The sequence below is a fragment of the Trichosurus vulpecula genome, chromosome 2, assembly GCF_011100635.1.
Source record: "Trichosurus vulpecula isolate mTriVul1 chromosome 2, mTriVul1.pri, whole genome shotgun sequence".
In the NCBI taxonomy this organism is placed as follows: domain Eukaryota; kingdom Metazoa; phylum Chordata; class Mammalia; order Diprotodontia; family Phalangeridae; genus Trichosurus; species Trichosurus vulpecula.
In genome coordinates this window covers 183,684,312-183,711,120 of record NC_050574.1, presented here as the reverse complement: position 1 = coordinate 183,711,120, position 26,809 = coordinate 183,684,312, and the positions used below count along the sequence as shown (strand labels likewise).

At 38.5% G+C, this 26,809-nt stretch overlaps 1 protein-coding gene across 1 annotated transcript in view; it reads right to left on the bottom strand.

Annotated features, from left to right (window-relative positions):
* The window catches only part of TNFRSF19 (TNF receptor superfamily member 19), an 86,551-nt gene extending 64,412 nt beyond the window's left edge, over nucleotides 1-22,139 (bottom strand). The window contains exons 1-2 of the mRNA XM_036747399.1: nucleotides 21,676-22,139; nucleotides 1,227-1,322 (exon numbers count right to left, since the gene is read on the bottom strand). Coding sequence (XP_036603294.1) covers nucleotides 1,227-1,289 — 63 coding nt within the window. The 5' untranslated portion in view covers nucleotides 1,290-1,322; nucleotides 21,676-22,139. The remainder of the gene's footprint in view (nucleotides 1-1,226; nucleotides 1,323-21,675) is intronic.
* Between the last annotated feature and the right edge of the window lie 4,670 nt (nucleotides 22,140-26,809).

The window sequence follows — 26,809 nt, the reverse complement described above, 5'->3', positions numbered from 1 at the left end:
GAAAACCAGAGCACTCAGCTATGATATGAATTACCTTATATTAGTCATCCCCTCAAAGTCAATAATTATATGTATATTCCTTATCTAATACCCCCTCCTCAATAAGCCAGATCATATTTAATATAGAAGACATTTCTTCAAATGTATTTTTCCCTTTAACTCAATCATGGAAATTTGAAGAGGGAAAGGGCTACGTCTACTTGTTTGGTACAATGCCTTACTACAGTGTCATGTAGAGAACGGCATTTAATAAATGCTTTTAGGCAGAGGCTTCATGGAAGGGTGGGAACACCACTGGATTAGAAGTCATGTGACCTGAGTTCATCTCCTGGCTCTGCTACTTAAAGCCTCTGTAGTCTTGGGCAAATCACTGTCCAGACCTCAGTTTTCTCACCTGTAAAATAAGCCAGTTGGCCAAGATCATCTTCATGGTCTCTTCCAGCTCTCAATCTGTGATCCTATGACAGATGGACTGTGATTTTGTCCAAGCCCAGAGTGAGATAGAAACATCTAAACTTTGACAAAAAAGGCTATGTTTCAAAGATATTCAGAGAAAAATTCCACATAGCCTCCCTTTTAACTGTTTGTGCTTAACAGCTTTACACAAATTTTCCATATGTCTACCTGAATTTCTCATTGTAGCTTAACCCCATTTCTTCATACTCTGTCCTCCATGGAGAACAGTTACTATCCTCTGTATAATAACCTTTCATATATTCAAAGATCATCATTAAGCTTTGCTTTATTATGTCTCCAGATGAAATAAATTTCAGTTCCTTTTAACTTCCCTCATAGGGCCTATTTTCCAACACTTTTAATCATCTTAATGGTTCTCCTTTGAACCTTTTCCAAGTTTTCCACAAACCTTACAAGCCATGCAGTCCGGAACTGGAAATAATACTCTAGTCAGGAAGGGTCTGACTCGTGCTGAGTATAGCACATTTCTATGAGCCACAAGATAATTTATCATTGTCATGGGGCTAGAAATGTTGTTACTCCATTTATTTGATTTTCTCCAAATTTCAAAGAAAAGAATTTAAATAATACCTTCCAAAGTCAAGATTGGACATTTCTGTCCATTAATTTGTACTATGGAAGTAAAAAAAAAAATTTGAAAGACAAAGGAGTCTGAGACAATCATATAAAATACTCTAGACCACATTCTATTAATTATATTTCTTTCCTCACATTTAAATGAAAAAGTAGAATGAGAAGGATTTACTTACCAAATGTGCTAGTAAAAATGCTATGGTGAATAATAGTTCTTTTGGTGATCTTTTAGATTCCATCTCTTCTGATGAATTATATTCCCAATCCGAAAACTAAAATCAAAGAAAATAAAGAAAATATATTTAAAATTTAAAACACGAATAGATTTACTTTGAATTGCCATTTGAAATCCAACAATGTACTTATGATTGTTATTCATTATTTAAAAAGGATCATTTTAAAAAATCAATGTGGACAAATGACCAAAGTTTATTTTTAAAACACAGGAGTGAAAAATTAAGGCTTTATCCTGCCAACAAATTTTATTTCAAACTCCAACTGGCTTTGTTTAACCTTCTTCGTTTTCCATTTTCTATTTGAAATCACTATTGAGTTGAGGAGAGTGCACTCAGTAGACAATCACAGCTCAAACAGGGACAATGAAAACTACTACTGACTTCAAAGGCAATTCATTCCCCATGCAAGGATGAACTTAGGCTATGCCTCTGGGATGTCAGAACAATCAGTTAATGAAGTCACTGGAGTCAAACAACCAGTCAATTCAGTAGTGAAAAAAAGACAGTCAAACAACTTGTTTGACTTGTCCATTTGGACACAACAGTCAATGAGGTAAATCTGTATATTTGGCATTTGTGAAATCTGAAGCACACCAGCAGTATGTGAATTAAGGTATAAATGAAAATTAGGGGAAAATAAGAATCATACGATAATTGGATTTACAGCTAGAAGGGACCTGAGAGATGATCAACTCAACCCTTTCATTTTACAGATGCGGAAGTAAAGGGATACAGGAGGTTAAATCTTTAAGGCATTTTAAAAAATTGGTAAACTGAGTGTTCCTGCAACCTAAAGTTGAGACACTGATCTAGGTAATTCAGAAAAAGAAAACTCAATTGAATCTTTTTAAAAAGGAAGCATTTCCCACCCCACCCCCCATCCTAGAATGCTTAGAAGAGTATAATTTAAAAAGCCAATCAAGCTGATTTGTTCACATCTACACAGTAGCAAAGGAAGAAGAGATCTTCTTAAGAAAAAAGTAATTGTTTAATGAGTAGCTGCTAAGTGTCCATCCAGTTGCATTATTGAAAAGTAAATTGAGAAAGTCCAGGGTTTCTTCGAAGCAGAGGCTTTTAAAAAACAAATACATCCAGAGAAGATGATCTTATGTGTTCCAAAAAAAGAACAAAGTCCACAGGCTCCTTCCAACTATCTTAAGCAAAACATCCTCTCTAGTTCTCTCCCTTCCCAAACAAAGCAAGTTACACCAGCATATAAAGAAAAGCCATTTTTAAGCTGTGTTTAGTTAGCCAGGAGGATACCAACAAGGCAGCACAAAGAGAAAAAGGCAAAATCAAATTGGCCCTCTTAAGTCAAATAGATGTACACTATAACCTATATGAGATTGCTTGCTTGTGTTGGGGAGGCAAGGAGGGAGAAAAATTGGGAACTCAAAATCTTATAAAAATGAATGTTGAAAACTATCTTTATACGTAATTGGGGAAAAAATGAAATCTATTAAGTGGGGAGAAAAAAAAACCCAAGTCAAATAGAGTGGGAAAACCATTGGTGGCTGATTACTTAGTTAACAAACATTTTTTTGATCAGAGGCTGAGATAAATTCATTTAAAATAATCTAGTGCTTCACATAAGAGGCTTTTAGTAATTTGTACAGCAATGAATAGGCCTTACCTCTGCATCCAACACTTAAATCTATATAACTTAAGTTAATGCTATAATTGCTTAATCACCCAATTCCCTTAGATTATGACTACACAGATGGACAAACAAACAAAACCAAATCACAATGCCTTAAAACTCTCCTTCATGGTTATTCACATTTCTTTAAAATACTAGATAACAGAATTATAGACTTAGTGATGAAAGGGATCTTGAAGGTCTAATCTTTCCTTTTAAAGAAGGGAAAACTGAGGCCCAAAGAGGTTGACTTGTCCAAGGTCACACAAGTAAGGTAACAGATCCAGGATATGAACTCAGGGCCTCTGACTCCAAGCTCTAGGTTCCTTCCACTAACCCAACCTTGTCAAAAAGTATCAATGACAGTTAATGAAGAGATGTATTTTTAACAATTTGTCATTCTAATTTTGAAAAATTCTTTTAAGAATAAAAATGTTAAATTTGTATATAAAGAGCCTAACATCAAAGAGCTGAGTTTCATAGAATGAGAGAAAGGGATTGATAAAGGCAATCAGTGAGACAATCAGATGAGCATCCGCTTTGTATAGAATACACTGGGTTCTGTGGGGAATTGACAGACAGCATCAGTGGGAGAAAAAATTAAATACTAACAATCATGAACATTTAGATCCAGTTAAAAAATCTGACTCTGGCCCTTCAGCCCTTGAAAACTAGTGGGAGGTAACAACACACACACACACACACACACACACACACACACACACACACACACACACTCCTCACTCATTGAAATGATGGATCCACACAAAGATTCAAAAAGATTATGCCTTATTTTAGATGAGATTTTTCCTTAACAGGACAAAATAATTTTTAAATACTGGTCTCATAAGAGACATCCTCTCTTATTTCATTAACACATGCCAAATTGGACCAAAATAGAGAGCTGAATGAAGAATTCTAAGCTAGCTGTCTCATGTCTAACTTTTTAAGGGGATAGGCATTTCTCCCAAGAAAGAAAATCTTCCAGTAATAGCACTGGGAAAAAAAAAAGCAAAACAAAACCTTATCCTATTGTTCTCTGATTCTTTTAGCTGTACCACACACTAGCTAAGTGACCCTGGGTAAATCACTTAGCATCTCTATACCTCCGTTTCCTCTCCTTTAAAGAGAAGGGAGACAGGTCTACTTATCATCCCTAATTCACTAGATTGTAGTGAGAATCAACAGAGATAATGCATGTAAAAGTGTTCTAAAATTGGAAAGTGCTCTACAAATGTAAAGTATTATTATTGTTAGCACCGTTTGGCAGGCAGCCAGTTAATTTGTACTCCCAAAGGTGTAGGACATAGAATAGAATCTCAAAGGTGATGTGCTCACCTAAGACTAAGAAGGAATTTTAGTGAAAGGACATGGGGTCAAGTGGGCTCTGCCACTTAACTAAGATGAGTCACTCTACTTCTTTGTTCCTCAGTTTCCTCACACGTAAAACGAAGAGATTGAATCGGATTTTCTATACAGTCTTTTCTTGGATGAGATAGGCTTATTAAAGGGGCGTTTTAACAAATGCATGAACATAACAGGAATAATTTAACTTTTCATAAGATGGGCTAAAACCAAGGGACATTTTGCAAGTAATTCAGCTATGATGAAGTGTCAGGAGTATGTACTTAAATTTCCTGGAATAAAATGAAATGCCGTATGAATTTCTTTGGCATTTAAAACAGGGGGGAAACTGGGCAAAAAAGTCAAGCATTTTAAGTAATAATATTGAAAGTTAAAAATGAATTCAATTACTGAAATGCCATTTAGATGCTAGACATCTCTTTCTCAAAGACTTTTAAAAAATAACTTTTTATATTGTTGATTGTTCAATTGATGACATCAAATGTGAAGTTATAAAGAATGTCAGGCTCACGAATGATTGTGATTATGTGGAACTGGGCAGCTGGTTAGAAGTTCAGCTTTGTGGGTGTACCCTGCTAATACATATTCATCCTGTATGGTGCCCCCACCATCAGTTTAGACTCTTTTTGGGCGGGGCGGGGAACAAATAGCCTTTGCTAGGTAGATCACCGAGCTTGGAATCATCGGGAAGACTCATCTTCATGAGTGCAAATTCTGTCTCAGACACTAGGTGTGTGACCCTGGGCACTTAACCCTATGTGCCTCAGTTTCCTCATCTGTAAAATGGACTGGAGAAGGAAATGGCACACCACTCGAGTATTCTCAGCAAGGGTCACAAAGAGTAAGAAGACTGAAACAATTAAACAACAGTCATCACCTTTGTGTGGAACCAGTATCATTGATATGAGGGAGGGGGGGTGGACTAATCTTAACAAGTCAATTGCATTCAAGGAGCATGGGCAGGTGAGACTGGAAGTGCCAATGAATGGTGTCACACATGCCCCAATTCCTTGAAAACCTGTGCATTTATTATTCCTCGGTGACTGCGGAATGGAGGCAGCTGTGAATACTGTTGGTCATTGGGAAAGCCTTTCCCTTCCAGAAGCAGATCCTTCTGACAATGCTTTGTTGCTACTGCTTTGTACTAGCCTGCTATTGTACTAAGCAACCACATCAAAACGAGGCCCATTGAGCATAACTACAGGATTTGATTTATATAAGCCAGAATACAATCATAATTACAGCTATCATTTATATGGTACTTTACATACATTATCTTATACAATCCTCACAACAATCTAGGGTGGTGGTTGCTATTATTATCCCCATGCCTATCCCCACTCCTGGAGTCATTTACCTAGGACCACAGGGCAGCTAGATGGTATAGTGGACAGGCCCAGAGTCAGGAAGACTCATCTTCTTGAATTCAAATCTGGCCTCAGACACTTACTAACTGTCTGACCTTGGGCAAGTCTCTTTACCCTGTTTGCCTCAGTTTCCTCATCTGTAAAATGATTCAGAAAAGAAAATGGCAAACCACTCTAGTATCTTTGCCGAGAAACACCAAATGGGGTTAGGAAGAGTTGGATGGACATGACTGAAACAACAAATAGAGTTGCTATGCCTCTGAGGCAGAATTTGAACACAGGTCTTCCTGCCTTCTGGAAGTGTTCTCTGCACTGCGCCACCTAGCTACCTATTAAATAAGTCATCCAGGCTGCCCATCTTGATAAGTAGGGTTGATATTGCATCTATTTCCCATTTCCACAGCTTCTAGATGGATAAAGCCCAAGACATTTTTTAAAAAGTATACCTCCAAATCCCTTATCTAAATATACAAATACCTGTAATGCCATGGTAGCCACCTAAGATATTGTAAAGGGATTTAATACACGTTTATTGTCTGATCCCCAACTCATGTATGCAGAGTTAAACTATTCAAAAGAGAGCAAGGGTCTTCATGCTTAACACTTAAGTTTTTTATTTTGACAACACTCTTTCCCTTATATTTCTTTGATTCCATAGTACTAAGAATCAACTGGATGTATAATCTTGCCAAGGACCCACAATGTGAATCTTAAAAGAGTATTACAAATAGCCTGGATAATTTTCAGAACAAGTCATTTACTTTTATTTTCCATCCTTTCTATAAAAACCATTTGATTTATTAGCCACTAGATGCAGCCCATGTTAGAGGTAACCATTTTCATGTAATAATCATATATTAACTTTATATAATGAAGCCATATTCATCCCTTACATTTTTTCCAATATGCAATAACCTGAAATATTTTTTTAAAATCAACTTTAATGTAAACTGGCATGCTCACAATTTATAAAAACCAGGGTTGAGGTAAAGCCAGTGCTATAAATGCAGCCTTTAGTATTTTAATACCTAGACTGTAATCATAAATGGATTAAAAACAAATGTCAGTCTTGAACGTCAAGTGATGCGAAATGGATCATAAATATAGGGTACTTCTATCTTCAGGAGGGATTACAACCACCAGCATCTCCTATGGTCTATACTCTCATATTTTAGCTTTCAATTTCACTCTATTCAGCTATAAAATGTCCTTGTGGCATTGTGCAACTGGCAAATCTATGTGCAGCCTAGGAACCCTTATAGAGGTGTGCTGTATTATACATATTGATGTTGGCCTAGAGATGGAAATGATTTTCCTTTTTGCAATCATGAAATATTTTCTACAAGCTTTAAAATTTTGTGCTGCCAAATGCAATATCTTCAAACACCCAAAGTTCAAAAACGTTAAGACCTAATGTTAAACTCCAAAAATCATGCCAATTTGGGGGAAAAAATCAAATCAGCACAAGGTTTTTCAAGTCTAGACTCTCCTCCCTATTCCTGTATTCCCCAAATGATGTATGAGCTTCATGGGTCAATAGGTAGATATCATTTTTACACTACAGGACATACTGATGCTTTCAAAATTGTTGCCCAATGAAGATGTAGTCACCAAAATATCGTAAGAATTTATGAACCTGCATTAAGGACCTATGCATCCTAAATTTGGAACAAACATCAATTTGAATGTGAAAAGGGCTTTAAAGAACCACATTTCCCTTCTTTTAGAGGAAACTTTGTTCCTCCATCCTCCAAAAATAGCTGTCTAAACTATTCTTTAAAATATATCCTGAGGAGGTCACAATACCTTCTTTCATAACCCACTGCAGTCTTTTTTTCTCCAGGCTAAATACTCTCCATTCCTTTAAGACTTTAGACAAGCTGATTGAGGAGCTCCTTAGTAACATTCACTCAGGCTGATGAGTGTTCATGCCACTTCGTTTCATGTAAGTGTTGGGGTATTTTCGTCTCAGGTAGATTTTTTTTAAAAGGCTATATAGACCCACAGGCATATCTTTTAAGAGTCACAGAACATAATATGATTCCATTCAATTACTCTAATTTTTATTTTCAGCATCTTCCAAAAGAAAACAGGCTGTGAACGAACTGTCATGGAAAAAAAAATACATTGCACAAACTGCCTGTTTTTGATTTTTGTCTTCAGCTTTGAAGTTTATTTTTAAGTCTCTATTTAATAATAAATTGCCATTGGGCAAACTTTTTTCAACCGGTTGTATAATCCAGGCCGATGCTGTGGGAAAAGTGCTGGATTCGGAGTCAAAACCTGGCTTCCCCTCTTGTCTGTCACTTACTGCCTGTGTGACCTTGGTACAGTTGGGTGGCACAGTGGATATAGTGCCCAGCCTGGAGTCAGGAAGACTCATCTTCCTGAGCTCAAATCCAGCCTCAGATGCTCACTATCTGTGAGACCCTGGGCAAGTCACTTAACCCTATTTGCCTCAGTTTCCTCATCTGTAAAATGAGGTGAAGGAAATGGTAAACCACTCCAATATCTTTGGCACAAAAACCCCAAATGGGGTCCAAAAGAGTCAGACACAAATGAACAACAACAACAACTGTGGGCATTTTACTTTCATTTTCTGACCCTCATTTTCCCCACCTGTAAAAAGGATTTGGACCAGATGACCTCTAAAATTCCTTCCAGCTCTAAGTTTATGATTCTATAATTGTCTTGTGGAATCAAGAGGCAATCAATTCATTGACTTGGTATGTATACTTATTCTAAGTAGGCATACTTATTTAAAATGCATTAAATGAAAACAAAAAATGAACTTTTTGCTAAAGTTTTGAACGTTTTCTTTTAAATATTTGTTCATTAGGTTTGGAATCACTAGGTTTTTTTCAAACATTAAAAAGGCTGTTTGTTATTAGATAATGAGGAGTATAGGTTCACTCCTTTAAATAAATTTGAAAACAAAGAATCAAATTCTATTTTAACCCTAAATCTACCTCCGACTCTATTAGTGAGTATGAATGGAACTTTTTGCTTTTGATGAAAACTTTATCCAGTAAGCTCTAAGTTCATGAAGTAGAATTATAACTGAGATGAGTAACATTCATGTAGTATGGCAGTATGTAACAATTACAAATTCTACAGTCTATGCAAACTACAGATCATAATCTGAATTGATCAGGATAGATATATATATATATATCTTTCTTCTTAAAGCCTCATAGATTTGTAGCCCTAGACAAATGAAAGCCATGGTCCTAATGCAAATCCCTTGTATAAGGGACCTTACCAGGTTAAAAAAGCAAAGACAAATTTTCATGTTCTAAAATTCAGATTCATATGTAAGACTAATTTTAAATTTCTATAAAACCTACTTTATGGCCCTCTAATTAGAGGAATAAATTACTTCTATGGTTATCTAGAAACATACAAACAATAAGTCAGCTAGCACTTAGTATGGAAAGCAAATAATTTAAACTCAAGTTATGTACTCTATGGAAACAAAATAGTAAACAAGATATTTTCATTAAAGAATAAAGTAAATAGCTATAAGAAACAGACCGCTGCTGCACACATAGTAATAATTTCACATTACCCTTCAAGACTAAGAAAAAATTCTTTAAAAAGAAGACGAATTTCACATTAAAATGGAATTTGGGTCACTGAAAATTTTTTTAATAGTATAAATGGGTGAATAGAATGCCAAGAATGGCTATATAATGTTCTCATATTCTGCATTAATGATAACTGATTAAAGTCATACCACACATGTCTTTCTGGAATTAGTTCAACAACGAACTGTGACACTAAGCCACCAAATATTTCCTCTTCTGTCTCATAACATGCTCACTATTTTCCAATCTACACATCCCACTTATACATTGATTCTATTTTTTTAAATAGTTCTTTGCAGCAAGCTACTGATGAATAGTTTGGAGAAGGATGACAGCTTTTGGTACTAAGGCTCAATTGCTGTCAATTGCCAAATCTAAATTCTACCTGTGACATGTGAAACCTCACCAAATTGAGAAGCATATAGAAATAAAGTAGCAGCAAAAATGCCTAACGTATACAATTACCTACACAACATAAAAGATGCTGAAGAAATCCTTCCCTAGTGCAAAATAATCTGCCCCCTTCAAAAAAGTATCTGATTATGAAATAATTACATTAAAATAAATTCTTCAATTTATGCATATACTGTTTAACAACAACAGTTGCTGTCAATATAGTGGAATCTTAATCAAGTAAGACTGTTAGAAGAAAAAGAAAACATCTCAGCTAGCCAATATACATCTATTAAGTGCCTACTCTATGTCCTGTCACTGTCCTAAAGGTGAAGATGGATGAACTTACACAGACCTACTACAATTAACAAAAACTATATTCTGTCTGGAGTTTTTGTTTACAAAATTGATGCTTTTGTTCACGCAAAAAAAAAAAAGGTGATCCCATTAAAGATTTCTTCTATGCTAAATAGAGACAAGATAAAAAGTGCCCCATGATCAAGGCAGTCCACTCATTTCAACTCATCCAAAACCTTTATTACCAAGGTCATAATTAACGCCATGTTATATTTATCTCCATGGACCATCAACGGCAAATGTAAAAGGACCTGGAGGTTGTGAGGATCAAACCTTGTTTCCCCCTTTAAAAAGGAAAGAAAGGGCAACCATAAATCTGTTAAGGTCTCTCTATTACATCATTTTTTTTTTACATTAAGGTCCTTCATAAATGTCAACCTTCAATAGAAAGGATAGCATATGTTTATGTAACATTTATGAGGCTTTTGAAAGCCCCTTCTATCTCCCTCCCCGGCTACAATTCTTTTCTGTAATTGCGAGGACTAAACTTATTAATATGAGAGGCTGTTTCCAGCTGCTAAAATCAGTAAGCAGCTCAGCAAGCTTCAACCCCGGATGCCCATAGGAACCAGCACCCCGGCAGCTCTCGCGTGCAGTTATTTGGGGTTATTTCCGAGGTGACCACTAACACAACAGAGACCACGCGTTTGGAGACAGTCTAGGCAATATTTTCAATTTTTCTCTGCCTCTTACCCAAATCTTGGAGCGCCCAACAAAGTCCTTGGAACAAGCCCATGCTTTCAGAGTCGAAGTAACCTTCCCTTCCAGAAGAGAAAAAATAGTTTTCCCACTCGTCTCTCTGACTCGGAGGTCCTGACTTGCCCTGCCGGAATTGGAATGCCTGTTTTCCCCCTTCCCTGAAAGACTCATTGATCCCTCGGCCTTCCTCGCTTCCCAAAGCTCCCTGCCATCCAGTGCGCGCTCTATGTCTCTCCAAAGCCAGCCACGCTCACACCTACTGCTACACTGGATGCGCTCCCACCCCAGGCGATCACAGGTCAGCGCCTGCCCCTCGAAGGCAGGGCAGCTCCCCTCCTCCTGCCCCTGCACCGTGGCGTAGCCCGAGGGCGAGCACAGCACAACACAGCGCAGGGCAGGGTTGGGCAGCACGCTAAGCGAGGCGCCCATCCCGGGGCAGCTCACCTTTTCCAGTCCCTCGGAGGCCCCTCCCGGAGCGCACTCCTATGCTGGCTCCCTACTTCCCCTCCGAGGCCCGCCAGGGTCAAGCCCCACGCAGCTCGGCGCCAGGTCGAGCTGCTCTAGGTTAGAGGGCAGCGGGGCTCGGCGATGGAAGAGTCGGCTGGCCCTGGGGGGCTTGACCCTGGCAGCTGCTGCTCCAGGCTATAGGCTCTGCACAGCGCCCTCCCGTAGCCCAGGCAACAGCAGCCGCCACTGCCACCGCCTCCGCCTCTCCAGTCCTTCCAGGCAGGCTCACTCCGCGCAGCCCCGCCCTCCTCTCCTGTACTCTCCTGCCTACTCCTCCTCTCCTTTGCAGGCCCAGCCCTCTTCTCCTTCTTCAGAGCCAGCCAGCCTGGCCTCTCCAGAGACCCAGCATTCACTGTAGGGGCGCTAGCGCCACTTGGCGCCCCCCTCCTCCCCGCCATCCTCATCTGCGCCTCACACCTGCGCTGATGTCCTACCTTGTTCCACCCTCACTGACCGCTATCGGGGGTGCTAGTAGCAGCTCACCACAGTGGCAACATTCGGGGGCGGGAGGTGAACCTCGTGCCCTCCTTCCTCAGTATTTGAGGAGGGGTCAGCACTAACCTTCCTCCTAGCAGGCCAGAGAGGCACAGGAGTAGGCAACCAAAGGCAGGAGGTAATATCAGCAGTCTGACATGGGCTTCTTGTGCTCCTCTTATGGTGGGAAGAGGGGGAGAAAGGTTGTAGTGGGTGAGGGGAAGGAAGGGAACGAGTATTTATTAAGCACCTATTATGTGCCAGGCACTGTGCCAAGCCCTTTACAGACATCTCATTCAGTCCTCACGATAACCCTGGGAACTAGGTGAACATCATGAACCTCGTTTTCTAGTCGAGGAAACTGAGGCAAACATGACTTATATGACTTGCCCATGGTCACACAATTAGGAAGAGTCTGAGGGTGGATTTGAACTCAGATCTGGAGTCAGACCAAGGCTATACCCTTTTCTGCCACCTAACTGTCTCTAGGCAGAAGGCTTCTCTTCTGCTCTTGGCATTTCCCCCATTTAATTCAACAAATATGTATTAAATGTGTATTGTGTGCAGAGAACTACTGGACAGTGGGGAAAATAAAAAGGTAAGGAATAGTCCCTGCCCTCATGAAGCTCATAATCTAATTGGGGATAAGACACAAACACAAATAACTAAGTATAGTTAAAACAGCACTTTCTCCAATGTCTAGGCTACTTCTGAAAGAACTCCTCAGATTTTCCTTTGCCAGGCTTCAGATCTCACTACCCTGTGGGTCCTATCCTAGTAGCAAGAGCCCAAGTATTGCATTTGGACATCCTTAGTTGAGGAAAGCCCCTACATGTAGCCACTATAGGCAGATGTGTGTGCCATGAAAGAGGGGTGGAACAGTGGGTCTTTTCCAGGCCTCCTTAATTCTACTGCCTTCCCTCTCTAGGTTATTTACAACTTATTCTAGGCTTATTTGTACATAGTTGCTTGAATGTTATTTGAATGGAATGTAGTTGTTTGAACGGTACAAAGTTGTTTGAATGTTGTCTCCCCCATTAGAATATAAGTTCTTTGAGGGCATGGACTCTTTTTTGTCTTTCTTTGTATTCTCCATGGTTAGCACAGTGCCTGGCGCATAGTAGGCACTTAATAAATGTCTACTAACTGTGTAAATATTTGTTGAGTCACTGGCTGGTTGACTGAAGATGATGACTTACTACTACCATACATGGAAACAGTGAGAATTCAGAAAAGCCTTTCATAATTATATGGTTTATGAGGCCCCTTTCTGCTCTAGATCCATGATCTTTTGATATGGATAGACCACTCAAAGGCCAGCCCCTCATTTTACAGGTGAGGAAACTGGGTTGAGGAAAGCTAAGGAATTTTTCCAATGCAATCCTGATACCAAGTACCAAAAGGAAGATTTGAACCCATATCATCTGACTCCAGAGTCACTGCTCTTTCCATTGTACCATACTGCCTCTCCTGCATTTATAGCTTACTAAGCAATTTTAAATATGTACCCATAGCTCAGAATGATAGCTTCCTATTATGGAGGCCTTGAAGATTTTTCAATAAGTATAGTCAGTTTGCCTTTACCTCTTGGGACTCAAAGAACATCTGAATTTGGATAATTCTAGCTTTCTAGGTATCCTTCTTTCCCTTTCAAACTCCATACTAGCAGGGAACCAAACATAGAACACATTTATTAATTCAATCATGAAAACAGAAAGGACTTGTACAGAGTCCATAGACAGTTAAGGAAGAGCAGCCCTGTTAGTGAGTTCCATGTTCTCAAGGGACCTACATCATGGCTCTGATCTGCTGGTGACACCCTATAGTTAATCTCTCCCCACAGCACAGAAAGAACCCTCCCAGGATCTTCACAGTCTACATCACTCCCAGTACCATTTAAGGACATCATCTAAATTTGTTCTTCCACTTTGTATCTCTGTGCCTCATCGTTCCAACCCCTTTTCTGATTCTTGCCTGATCTTTCTTCCTTGCTCCAGTTCAATTCTAGCACCTGCTGTGAACCAGAAACCCTTCGGTTTAATTAAAAAAAATCTCCTTCATTACTCTGCTGCTGCCAACTTGTGTTCCTATAGTAAATGATTTTGTCCAAGAACTCTCTTTTCCATTGCTTCTGCATTCACCACCTCCATCTGCTGCCTTATATTGCTGCTTCTGCAATTGCCAAGTGTTTTCCTTTCCTTTGGAAAGTGTTACAGCCAGAGTCAATATAGCTTTGGTCCAGTTAAGATATCTCCATCCCCTTTGTTAGTCAGACTTGCAGCTGCACCCAGTCTATACATGTAAAAGCCCCTTGGGTAGCTATGAAGATCTTTATTTCGAACCTTTACTCTTAGCTAAATTGAATAAATTCCATTCAATTTTTCCCTGCCTCAGAGTACAAGTAATATGTCCTAATATGATCGGTACCTTTAGAAAAAATGAAAATCTTTGAGGTTGTGGTTTGAACACTAAATTTTTATTCGCTTTTCCAATTCCTATCATCTCTCAGTCCCCTAACTCCCAAGCCATGCACATTATCCAGAGACTTGAAGAAGAGAGCGCCAGGAACCTAGAAGGTGAAGGGCAGAAAGCTGGCAGCCATTGCCACCAGACTTGCCACAGTGGCAAATACACGGCTTCCTCATTTCCCACGACCTCATTTGATCTTTACAACAACCTTGTAAGAGAGGAGAGACATTGTTACCTCCAGTTCACAGAAGAGAAAGCTGAGTTTCAGGGTGGGCAGGTAACTTGTGCAAAGTTATAACAATTGGCCAAGCCTGACCTAGATGCTAGGTCTTCTGACTCTTGTCCTTTCTACCATAGTCACTCTCCATTTTGGTCAGAGTAGTTATATGACCAAATATATGCATGGGAGATGTTAGCCTGGAATAAATATGAAGGACAAATTAAAGAAGGAAATAAGAATTTACTAATTGCCTAATCTCTGCCAGGCACTGTGCAAAGAGCTTTACAAATGTTATCGGATTTAGTCTTCACAACAACCCTGACAGGTATCCCCAGTTTACAGTTGAGGAAGCTGAGGCAGACAGAGAGAAAGGGACTTGCCCAGAATCATATCATTTAACAAGTATCTAAGGCCAATATTTGAATTAAGATCTTTCTGACTCCAGCCCCAGCTCTCTACCCATTGCACCATCTAGCTGATGGGAGACAAGTAGAGGCAAGCCTACCTGGGAGGTGACTGCAGTATTACAGGTGGGAGGTAATGAGGCTCAGTACTAAGTGTGGTAGCAGTGGGAGTAGAGAAGAAGGGACAAATGCAAGGGATATAGCTCAGGCTGGATTAAAAATAAATGAATAGGAGAAGTATGAGTCAAAGATAGCCCCAAGGTTGTAAACACGAGAGATTGGATGGATTAATGGTAATGCCACTGATGAAGTCAGAAGGAGGTACCACTTTGAAGGAGAAAATAATAAGGTTGGTTTTTGGATATAGAGAAGTTAAGGTGTGTTGGTGATAGAATCAAGGTAGAAAAATTTGGTAGGCAGCTGAAAGTGCAGATGTGAAACTCAGGAAGATAAATTTGGGAATCATCTGCATAGAGGCAATAGCTGAACCATGGGAGCAAATGAAACTACCAACAGAAAGAAAAAATAAGGACAGAACTTTGGGGAACATACAATTTGAAGATGAGGAGGCAGCAAAGGGGACAAGAGATGGCCAGAGAATTAGGAGGAGAAACAGAAAAGAGTATCCAGAAAGAGAATCATCAAGAGTTTAAAAATTCTGAAGAGAAGTCATAGAAGAAAAATCTGGTGAGGACAGAGAGAATGCCATTGATCTGATTATAAGGCAGAAGTTTTGTTAGTTGTGGGTGCATAAGGCATATGGAAAAGGGGTGAGGAGAGAATGGGCAGTGAGGAAATAGACACATTGGGTATAGATAATATTTTCAAGAACTTTGCAGTGGAAGAGAGAAGAGATTCTGGTTGGTAACTGAATAAGGTAAAAATGTCAAGGGAAGGCCCTTTTAGGACAGGGAAACCTGACCTCGTCTGTAGTCACATGCTTTGCCCCATTTGGTCGTGTATCCTCCCTGTTCCAAACCATAAACAGACCATGATCATTTTTACATCTGTGCCTTTTGGTTCATAGTTTCCCCTGCCTGAAATAAATCTTGGTCTTGCCTCCTTCATGACTCCTCTCTGATTTTTCAGATCGCATTGATATCTCTGAATTCTAATTGTATTTATAATTATAAACACAGTTTAGCAATTTGTCTCTAATGGTTTCAGATGTGCTCATTTTCTCTCTCCCTAGAAGATGGGAAGTTCCTTGAGGGTAGATCAGGTCTCATATACAGTGCCATCAAGTACAATACCAGGCACATATAAATAGATGTTGAGTCAACACATGTTTGTTGTGTAGTCTTTTTAGTAGTGTCTGACTCCTCCTTGTCACCCCATTTGGGGTTTTCTTGGCAAAGTTTTCTTTTCCATTTCCTTCTTCAGTTCATTTTTACAGATGAGGAAACCAAGGCAAATAGGGTTAAGTGACTTGCCCAGGGTCATATAGCTAGTAAGTGTCTGAGGCCAGATTTGAACTCAGGAAGGTGTCTTCCCAACTCCAAGTCCAGTACTCTATCCACTGCACCACCTAGCTGCCCCAACACTTATTATAAAATTAAATATAAGGTAGTTGATAACATGGAGCTAAAATTTCTACATTATTTAGAACTCATCTTCTAACAATAAAATACCCTCAAAGAAAAGGGCATTTTTGTGTTACATACAGATAATTGGCCTTATATAATTTTGAAATGCCATGTTATTTGTGGCAGTACTTCTCTACCAAATTATCTTGCACATTATATCTACATATGGTTTGTATTTAGATATTGTTTTATAAATGTATACGCATATACATATGTATATATTATGTAGATGATTTGCCTAATCCATTCATTCATTCCACAAACTATTGAATGCACTGTGCCACAGCAGATAGAGCCCCAGGCCTGGAGTCAGGAAGATGCAAGTTCAAATCTGGCCTCAGACACTTATTAGCTGTGTAACCCTGGGCAAGTCACTTAACCCTGTTTGCCTCAGTTTCCTCAACTGTAAAATGTGAATAATAACAGCACCTAACAGTACAGTTGTGAGGACCAAATGAGATAATAATGGCAAAGCACCTAACACAGGGTCTGGCACATAGTGGTTACTATGTAAATGTTCGTTATTATTATTATTATTCACCTATCATGTGCCAAAACTTTGCTAAGTGCTAGGGATACAAAGGTAAAAATGAAACAATATCTACCCTAAAGTAGCTTACATTCTAAAGGAAACAATATATCTTCTTGTAAATAAATTCAAAATAGACACAAAGTAAATCCAAAGTAATGGGGGCGGAACCTAGCAAATGGGGAAAATAGGAAAGGTTTTCTAGAGGAGGTGGACAGAGATCCAAAGAGGTGAAAATGAGGGAGAACGTTCCATGGGACACAGCCTATGCATAGAATCTGGAGGTGGAATGTTATCAGGGACTAGTGACTAGGAAAGTTTGGCTGGAATATAGAGTGCGTGAGAGGGAATAACATATAATAAGCCTGGAAAGGCAGATTGGAGAAATACTGTGATTGTAAGCAATGCACTGGAGGTCAGACATATAGCCAGGTATACATATATATACGTGTATGTGCACACACGCATGCATATGTAAACATATATATGTATGCACAAACATAAACAAATACAGGATAGGGATGTTTTGACATTATACTTTACATATATCATGTCTGCTAAATGAAATGATGCAAATAAATGTGTCATAATTTAGAGCATAGTGCTGAGAACCTTTCGTTGTTGATCAGTCATTTCAGTTGTGTCCAACCTTTCATGACCCCATTTGGGATTTTCTTGTCAACGATACTGGACTGGTTTGCCATTTCCTTCTCCAGCTCATTTTACAGAAAAGGTAAATGAGGCAAACAGGGTTAAGTGACTTGTGCAGGGTCACACAACTAGTAAGTGTCTTTAGGCCCAGGATTCTATCCACTGTACCACCTAGCTGCTGAGAAGCTACCCTTTTAAAAAAAAAAATCTTTGCCCCAAGCATTCCTGGATGGTTAAACTCATGTACCTTTTATACGAAAAAGGAGATTCAAACTGAGTTGGTTCTACTCTTTCCATGATAGAGGAGTTAGAAGTTAGAAAAAGATAGGCTGAAGTCATCTTTGGTTCAGAGGTTAGAAAAGCTTCCTGTGCTTCCTCCCTTTTTCTCATTCTTCTCCCCTCTTGCTTCTCTTTTTCTAATCCCTGTCTATCTAGAGGAAGGAGTATGAGGTAGCAGCAGAAGTCTGCACTATGAATGTGAACAGAAGTTCCAACTTCCTTTCAACTCTGATAAAACCAGTTTCTCCATGTTTCACTTTAAGTTGAATGAATTCTTTCAAAATCATTTCTTTCCCTTCCTCCATCAGAATGCCCTAGGTGTGAACTTTGTGTTTTGATATCTTTGGGGATGCCTGTGTCATCTTCATCTCATCTTGGGAGACCTCTCTTTCCCTACTCACGGGAAATGAATCAGGCCAACCGAGTGGCCTGACCAAGGTATAATTCTACCCTGAAAAAGAGGGCAAATAGATAGATGTTTAAACTCTATAACTCTGATGATATTTGTTAGACCTCGCTTGTGTCCTATACCTACACTTCAATTTATAGAGATGCTGGAGGCCACTGAGAGATTGTCAAGAAGCAGGTTTATACATGAACAAGAACTTGGACCATGGTCTTCCTGCATCCTTTGGGCTAAACTCTCTGTCCACTTTACTACACTGTCTCTGGATTGTGCGATAACTGGCAGAATTATGATACCCATAACTATATGTTATTCAAATATAATATACAAAGCTATTATAAGAGATCATTAAAAGAGAAGATCTGAACGATGCTAATTTTTGAAAATAAGCTCATTGCCACTTTTTAGTACCTTTAATAAAAAGAAAAGATTTTATTGTTAATTTGGAATTTTTCTTAAGCTCTGTGTGATCCTTCATAATAGTCAAATACCAGTTGTGGATGATGACTGTTTTACCTAGAAAATGTTGTGTTATAGGTCTTATAAATTAGGCTTAGTAAGCAAATTACCCACATTACATTAACTGGCACTGGCAAGTACTTTAATACGTTCCTTATCTGGAATATTTGCTTTTTCTGCTTAGGTATTTCATTTTCACGAAAGAAAAGAAGCAGGAAAGGCTACTCAAAAGCATTCTCAGTAATGTGGAAAGTGATTTTTAAAAATTATAAGTACTTCCATATATAGAACAGATAATGAGATTTGTCCACAGTTGTCTCACAATAATATCAATGGGAGTTTTGGCATATGCAGCCAAAACCTTAAGCTAGTGTTAGAGTGTCTGGGGAGCTCACTGGAAATATTTACAAAAACTCTGAATTCTTAAAACAGAAAGTTGGCTAAATACAATTTCCCATTAGCGACATTTAGAAAATTCACAAAAACTATTTTAAATGTGGTGATAAATCACCATAATGATAATATTTTTAGAAGGCATACTTTTGCTTGCCTTGCTAATCCTACTAACTTGGTGTATCTGATATTCCCTGGTAGGAATGTAGAAACTTATTCATGTAGTAGAGATGCAAAAGAGGGATAGTTGAGAAGTAATTTGGAGTTACTGTGTTGATAGACAAAAGTGCTTGACATAGTTGTCTCAGTAGCAGAAAATGCATGCCAGGGGAAGTTGCTATCTTTATATCTCAAAGACTAACATTGTTCTCCAGTCGGCTACACAATACACTTGTTATAACAGTTGTTAGACAGTTAAGCTACTCACTATGCTCTCTGGTACATTCTCCACCACCACCAGCACCACAACACACAGCCAGGGCAATCTTAGAGTAGTTATTAATCACGGTGTACTTTTGTAACTGAGAATTGCTAGCTCATTGACATGGAAACCTATAATTAAAGCTCCAGCCAATTGTTCTTTTTTAAACATTGTGACTTGTTTAATTTCTCAGCCTAAGGCTGTGTCTATACAAAGTCAGCAGTTATTTATTTAATTTAATTAATTCAGGTAAAATGGATTGGGGAGAGGGGAGACCTGAATTGCCTGCTCTGGCCCTCTGGCCTGAATTAACCACATATTTGCCAATTATTTTTATTTTCATTTTGTTCTGTGTAGACAGCTCGAGTTTGTTATGATGAGATTAACAAAAGGATAAATCACTATGTGAAACTGAATTAAAAGGGAAAAAAAAATGACCGAGGCAATCCTGAGGGCCAGGGCAAAGTATATCTTCAGCCTTCTTTCTCAATTGTTACTTCATAGCCATGTCTTTGAATTTTCTTTGCACCCTGGTATAGTCTGAAGTACATTAAATAAGCTACGTACAAGTAAAGTGATGCTCTGGGAGGTCATGGTCATAATTTGTTGCATTGTTAGGAGAATAAAAATTTAAAGACCTCTCCTGGCACCAGTAAAAGCAACAGTTAAGACTGGAAGATTAAATTCTTACTGACAGCCCTTTAAATCACAGTCTGCTTGGCATGGGCTTAAATAACCTCCACTGACAACTATCGAAGTAGGAAAATCAAACCTACAGTGCTAATTGCCCTCCTCCTAATATCAGGCAGCTGCCTTACAAAGGAATGCAAATTAATTGGTTTGGGGAAATTAATGATAGATGAAATCGGGCCTCATTAGACCATACTTATTTCATCAGAATGTCAGGGTAAATGGTAACTGGCCCTATCACCATTTAGCATTATCTTGGTTTTTTTAACCAACACAAAATAGAGTATTGTTATGTTAACTGAATATTCTGCTCAAATAAAACAAGGACTAGGATGGGGGAGATGTTTTTTAATGAATCAACGTAAAAAACACTGATCTCTTCATTATTTCATAGTGCTTTTTTTGTGAGTATGTTCAAAATGAAAAGATTTCACATATTTTGGTACTTAGTGAACTGATAGGGTACTTGAGACTGTCTTGTTTTGCTAATAATTAACTTTCCCTTTTCAAATTCAGTTCATCTGCATGTGTTAGATCTGCCACAGTGTACTTTAACTGAACTTGAGTGAAACTCAAACTTATATTTTATGTGAAATCCTGAGTGTTGACATTCAGATAATTTTCATAAACAATTGGCAAATTTTAACTGGCAGCAGCCATCACTGTGCATTTGAATGCTAATTTGGTAATTAGTATAAAACATTTTTTAAGTCATCTTTTGAATAGGCCTTGATCTTTCTGCACAAGGTTTCCAACCAAGTTTAGCGCAACCTGGCTTCACTTAAAAAAGAAAAAAAGATGATATTTAGTTTTGCACATCAAAAGCTTGAAAACTTAATTTTTTTCAAAGATTCTTGACGAACTACAGGAGAACATATAGTTGTAGTGTTTATATGTATATGTGTATAAATATTCACTTAAACATATAATATGGTGTGTGTATACAAAAGCACACTTGAGCAAAATACACAGTTTATGCAAGAGATTTAATTGGCTGTTTTATATAAGAAGGAAATAATTTGTTTTAGGTAAACTTTCCCTGCCTTAAAAAAAATAAAATATTGCGATTTGTAAACAAAAAACTAAAACGAACAAAAACTTTAAATCTACATACTTAATTTACATTTATCTACATATCTAAAACTACATCTACTCCTCGTGTGAGGTATTCTGCTGCTTCTGCTGCATGCTCAAGTTGTCACAGCCATTTACTTTGGCTAGCTGAACTTGTCTCTTCTGCTTCCTTGCAACTAAATTTTTCACAGCAAATTGTGCAAACATCCCGCTACAAACAATGCTTGCTGCATAAATCAACTATTACATTCCCTCTGACACTCATAGTTAGAAGGGCGGCGTTGCATTCGACAGGCAGATTCTGGCTTGAGAGGGTTAAACTTATTTGCTCCTAACACACATACACACACACACTCGATGATAATAATAATAATAAATACTACTAATAAAAAGCCTGCAACAAGATATAAAATGTAGTACCTGCAACGTGCTGAAATCTCTCCAGTCTCCGCCCTTTCAGTAATTTAGTTTCACACTGGCACCACTTCTGTACCAAATGCTTCTTCCTCCCCCAAAAATGTGTGTCAGCACAAGCCCGGACGAAACTCCAAATCCAGGAAAATAAAATTAACCGTGCAGATCAAAGGCAGACGAGCACAGAGACCAAATGCCTGTAATCTGATCAGTGATCGGATGCCATTACATCAAAGGCAGTGCTAAGTTGTTTTGGCTTTTTTTCTTTTTAAATATATGTTAAAAAGAAAATTCCCTTTTCAGCAGGTAGTTACCTCCCCGCCTTCTGGTCCTTAAATGGCTTTGTTAAGTATTGCTCACTTTGGCTTCTTCCCTCGTTTCTGGGCCGGGAGAATGCGGAGGATTCCTCCCTGACTCCCCCGAGTTGAGTGGCTGGATCTGTAGCTTTTTCAGTTCCCAAGCTGTGTTGTGGATTGTGTGTTGGGAGTTTTTCCTAGTGCCAGCGGGTTGTGCTTTATCCCTTTCATCTAGGCGAACTGCAGATCCCATGACATCATTCAACGCTGTGGGACTGGTAGGAGAGCTATAATTCAGCCTGTGGGGGAATACAGCGAGCAAGCGAGAGAGGAACAAGAGTTTGCAAGATTTCTAATCAGGTTAGTCCATTGTAACCAGCGCAGGGCTGATTTCAAAGTTCCTGTTATCTGCTTCCTAGGGAAAAGGGAGAGAGAAGACAAGCCAGAGCTTTTATGTGTGATAAGATCCCTGATAAGTGCCAAATAAGAGCATTTAAAAGCTTATCTTTGACAAAAATCACGTTCCCACAAAGACTAGGGTATCCGACATTCAGAACAATTTAATATAGCTGCCAAGCAATTATGAAAAATGCCTCCAAATCGCCAGATGGACTGGGTGAATGACAACAATAGCAACCCAAGTGAATGAGAAAGAGGTCTCTAAGAATTCAAGCAAATTATCCTCTTCTTGAAAGTCAAAATGGAAGAAACCCATTATCAATTAGAGAATGGCATTCAAAATTAAAACAGGGCTGTCTGAACAAGTAATTAAATCAGCAGACAACAGTCTCTTGAATTCTGTTCTCAGATCTACCACCAACTCACTGGGTGACCCTTGGCTCGGACTCAAGCTTGTCTTTGCCTTAGTTTCTGATTTTGTAAATTAGATCTAACAACACCTCCTTATGCTCAGTGTTATTAGACTTAATTCATTAATACTTGTTAAATATTTTAGGATTTTCACATGATATATAAAGGCAGAGTACTTTGGTGTGCAGTGATAGTCCAAAAACATGTTTTCATTTGTCTTTCTGGGGCGATGTTACAGCCACCCTTAGGTAAAAAATAATGTTGTTGAGTCGTGTTGGACTCTTCTTGGCAAAGGTACTGGATCTGTTTGCCATTACTTTCTCCAGCTCATTTTACAGATGAGGAAAGGAAGGCAAATGAGGTTAAGTGAATTGCCCAGGATCACACAGGTAGTAAGTGTCTGAAGCCACTGTGCCACCTAGCTGCCCTTTATTAAATTAATTTATTTATTTAAATGCAATTTTTTTTTAGTGCTTTAAAGTTTGCAATGCACTTCTCAAATATGTCATTTTATCCTCATAACTGCTTAAGTGGTAGGTGCTATAATTATTCCCAGTTTAATAGATGAGGAAACTGAGGCAGGCAGAGGTAAAGCTAAAAAGCGTCTGTGGCAGGATTTGAACACAGACTTTCTGAGCACTGGTCTTTCTATCTACTGCCACCCCCTGGCTGGCAGTTCTCTTAAACTGCACCTAGAACTTTATAATCAGAGACCTTCAATAAATGAAAAATTAAACTCAATACGATACTTTAGTCCGATTCTTCAATGCCAATCTTGAATGAGTATCTAAAATGCTTGCACATTAAATTTTTCCCCCTTTTGTTTATTTCTTATAATCTATGAGTAAAAACTCATGATGGCCTAAATTGACTTCTTTTTATGGTCAAATATGAAGTAAGATAATGTGGTATTGTAGAGAATCTAATTTTTCTATGGCCATGTTTTCTTTTGTAACAGTACCAGGCAACGGCAAATTGTGGTTTTAAGATCATAGAGTCATAGATTGAAGGCTGGAAGGGAGCTGAGGGGTCATCTAGTTCAACTTCCTTATTTTACCAGTGAAGAATTGGAGATCAAGAGAGATGACTTGTCTGCGCTCTCTCTCTCTCTCTCTCTCTCTCTCTCTAAATCATGGAGGGAAGAGAAATTATTTTGGTTCATAAAAGAAAAAAATTCCAACTTTTAATAATTCATTAATGATCTTTTTGCAAAACTGAAAGGGAAAAGTAGAATTCTGTTCTTTTCTCTTTGAGAGCAAAAACTGTCTTTTGCCTTTCCTAGTATCTCCAGGGTTTACCATGGCTCTTGGCACATAGTGAATGCTGAATATGTGTTTATTGACTGACTATCTTTCCTCTCTTATAGCCTAGCTTTTTCCTTGGAAGAATCTAGAAATGAAAGAGATCTAGTTAAATCTTCTCTTTTACAAGTGAAGAAACTGAGGTCGAGACAACTGGTGTAAGTAGTAGAACTGGAATTCAGACTCAGGTCAACTGTCTCTAAATACTCTGACTTTTCTTTTCCTTACAAGGTACCCCTTTCATTATGTAATATATTTTAGAAGATGTAATTTTTAACAAGGCAATGCTCCAAATTTCCATAACTTTAAACCAAATTCTTGTTTTCTTTTTTTTAAATCACTGATATACTTTGTTTTACATTGACTTGATTTCAAATCTGTCACTCCTCCTCTCTTCCCTGGAGAGTCATCCCTTGTAAGTAAAAGAAAAAAACAAAAACAAAAAAACAAAGAGAGGAAAAAAAGAACTAGTTCAGAAAAAAAATTAACCATGATTTTCCACCTCTATCAAAAAAGGGAAGGTGGTATGTTTTCTCTTCTCTTTTTCAAGGCTACATCTGGGCAATATAATCAAAAAGAATTGAGTTTCTTTGTTGTTGTTATTGTTTCCATTTGCACTTTTGTAGTCATTGTGATACTGTTTTCCTGGTTCTGCTTGCTTCATTTTGCAATTGGTTCATACAAATCTTCCCATACTTTTCTGTATTCTTCATTGTTTTCTTATGGAACAGCAACATTCCTGAACAAATGGACATCTATTTTGTTTCAAATTCATTGCTTCTACCCAAAAAAGTAATGTTAGAAATATTTTAGTGTGTGCAGAATCTTTCATCTTCTGAGGGTATGTGTCTACAAGTAGGATCTCTGAGTCAAATGAATGTGCATTTTGGTTACATTCTTAGCATGATTCCAAATTACTTTCTGGAATGGTTGGACCACCTTGCAACTCAGTCAGCAATGTATAAATGTTCCTGTTGAAACAAATTTTAATAGCATAAGGTAATTCAGATAACGAGATGTACTACTGGAAAAGACACTAGATATCATCTGGTCCAACAATTTCGTGTTACAGATGAGGAAACTGAGACCCAAAGAGACTAAGTCACATCAGAAGTAGCAGATCCAAGATTCAAACCCAAATCTTCTGACTCCAAATCCAGTGCTCTTTCTATTGCACCATGTTGCCTTGATTGATGCAGTATAATTTATGTCAAAGATATTTTGTTTTCCAACTTTGTTTTTATAATCATCTGTCGTTGTGTCCTAAGGATATCTGCTTTGAAATGACTTAATGCATTAATTAGGGAATCATGCTACCTTTACCAAGCAGTCTAGGCAGACTTCCATGATGCCAGGCCACTAGGTAGGCCCTGAAATCTACCAAACTACCCACCCCCTTTCCCCTGGAGCCCATCAAAATGTGGAAAGCTCCAGACCTTCCATAAGTCACTAAGCACATATCTGGTTCTCTGCATTTAGCTTAAGAAAGCATGGCTCTGCATGTAGTATTGGAACTCTCCCTCATACCAAGTTGAACGCTGTTACATAAGAGGCCCTGATGCCTTATAGATAGAATTACAAGCTGAGAGTCAGGAGGACCTGAGTTCAAGGGACGCCTCTGATATATACTAGCTGTGTGACCCTGGGCAAGTCATTTAAACTCTCAAGGTCGACTCTCAGCTAGAGGTTGCAGAGTGAGTGCCATCTGCATGGGATGAGATTCCTCATTGACAGTTAACTGTACCAATGAAATCTACAAAATTTTAAAATACACATTGTATTATAAAGGAATGGCCAAAATACTTATGAGCATCTTTGAAACTTTGGAAAAGAAGTTTTGCCTTCAATACACTGTGTAGTCTTGTTGAAGTTGCAAATAAAATTGAGTAGATGTACTCAGGATTCCTGAAGTTCCACTAAGAACAGTTAGCATCCTCAGAGCAATCTTTTGAAAACAGGGACCCAAATGAAACCTAGACATAGGATGATCCAACTGCATGCATGGACACACACACACACACACACACACTCACACACACACACACACACACACACACACACACACACACACATAACCAGAGGGGAGAGAAAAGTCATTCAAGACATAGTGAGAAGCCTAGTATTGTCTGTAATGTAAGAGTTTATTTTCAAAATAACTTGAAAAGCTAGTCAGCCCTTCCTTGTAGACATGATGTGACGTTCATAATCAGTGTATTCTTGGAGTTACTTTTCATGTATGATGATGATTTGATGACTGCCCTCGGTGGCTTAATGCCCCTTGCAACCAATGACAAACATTTGCAAGATGATGGTAAAATTTAGAGCTCTAATTTGTTGGCACAAATTTGAGCTAAATTAAGTCTGTCTTACATATGCAGGGATTGAGTTTATGACTGGCCTCATTAGTATCACATTCCAAGCCAACTGGACAGACCCATTGTTGGGATACTGATGGTCTCATTGTGATTTTTGATTGGTGCATTGCAGTAAAGAAGTCCTGGGGGAAAAACCTGCCCCAAAGTACCTTAGATGAGCTAAATTCTGTTGGATAGTATGATGACAAGAACAACTTAAATACAGAATACAGAAAGTTCTCCCCTTTAAAAAACTGAGTTACAGTTTCAAATTGATTGCTTTTAATTCTCTGCTGTCTTATAAAATTAATTTCTCTTTTTCCCTTCAGTAAGTGGTTGCTGTGCCTCCATTTTCTGTGCTAATTTCTCTTCGGAATTT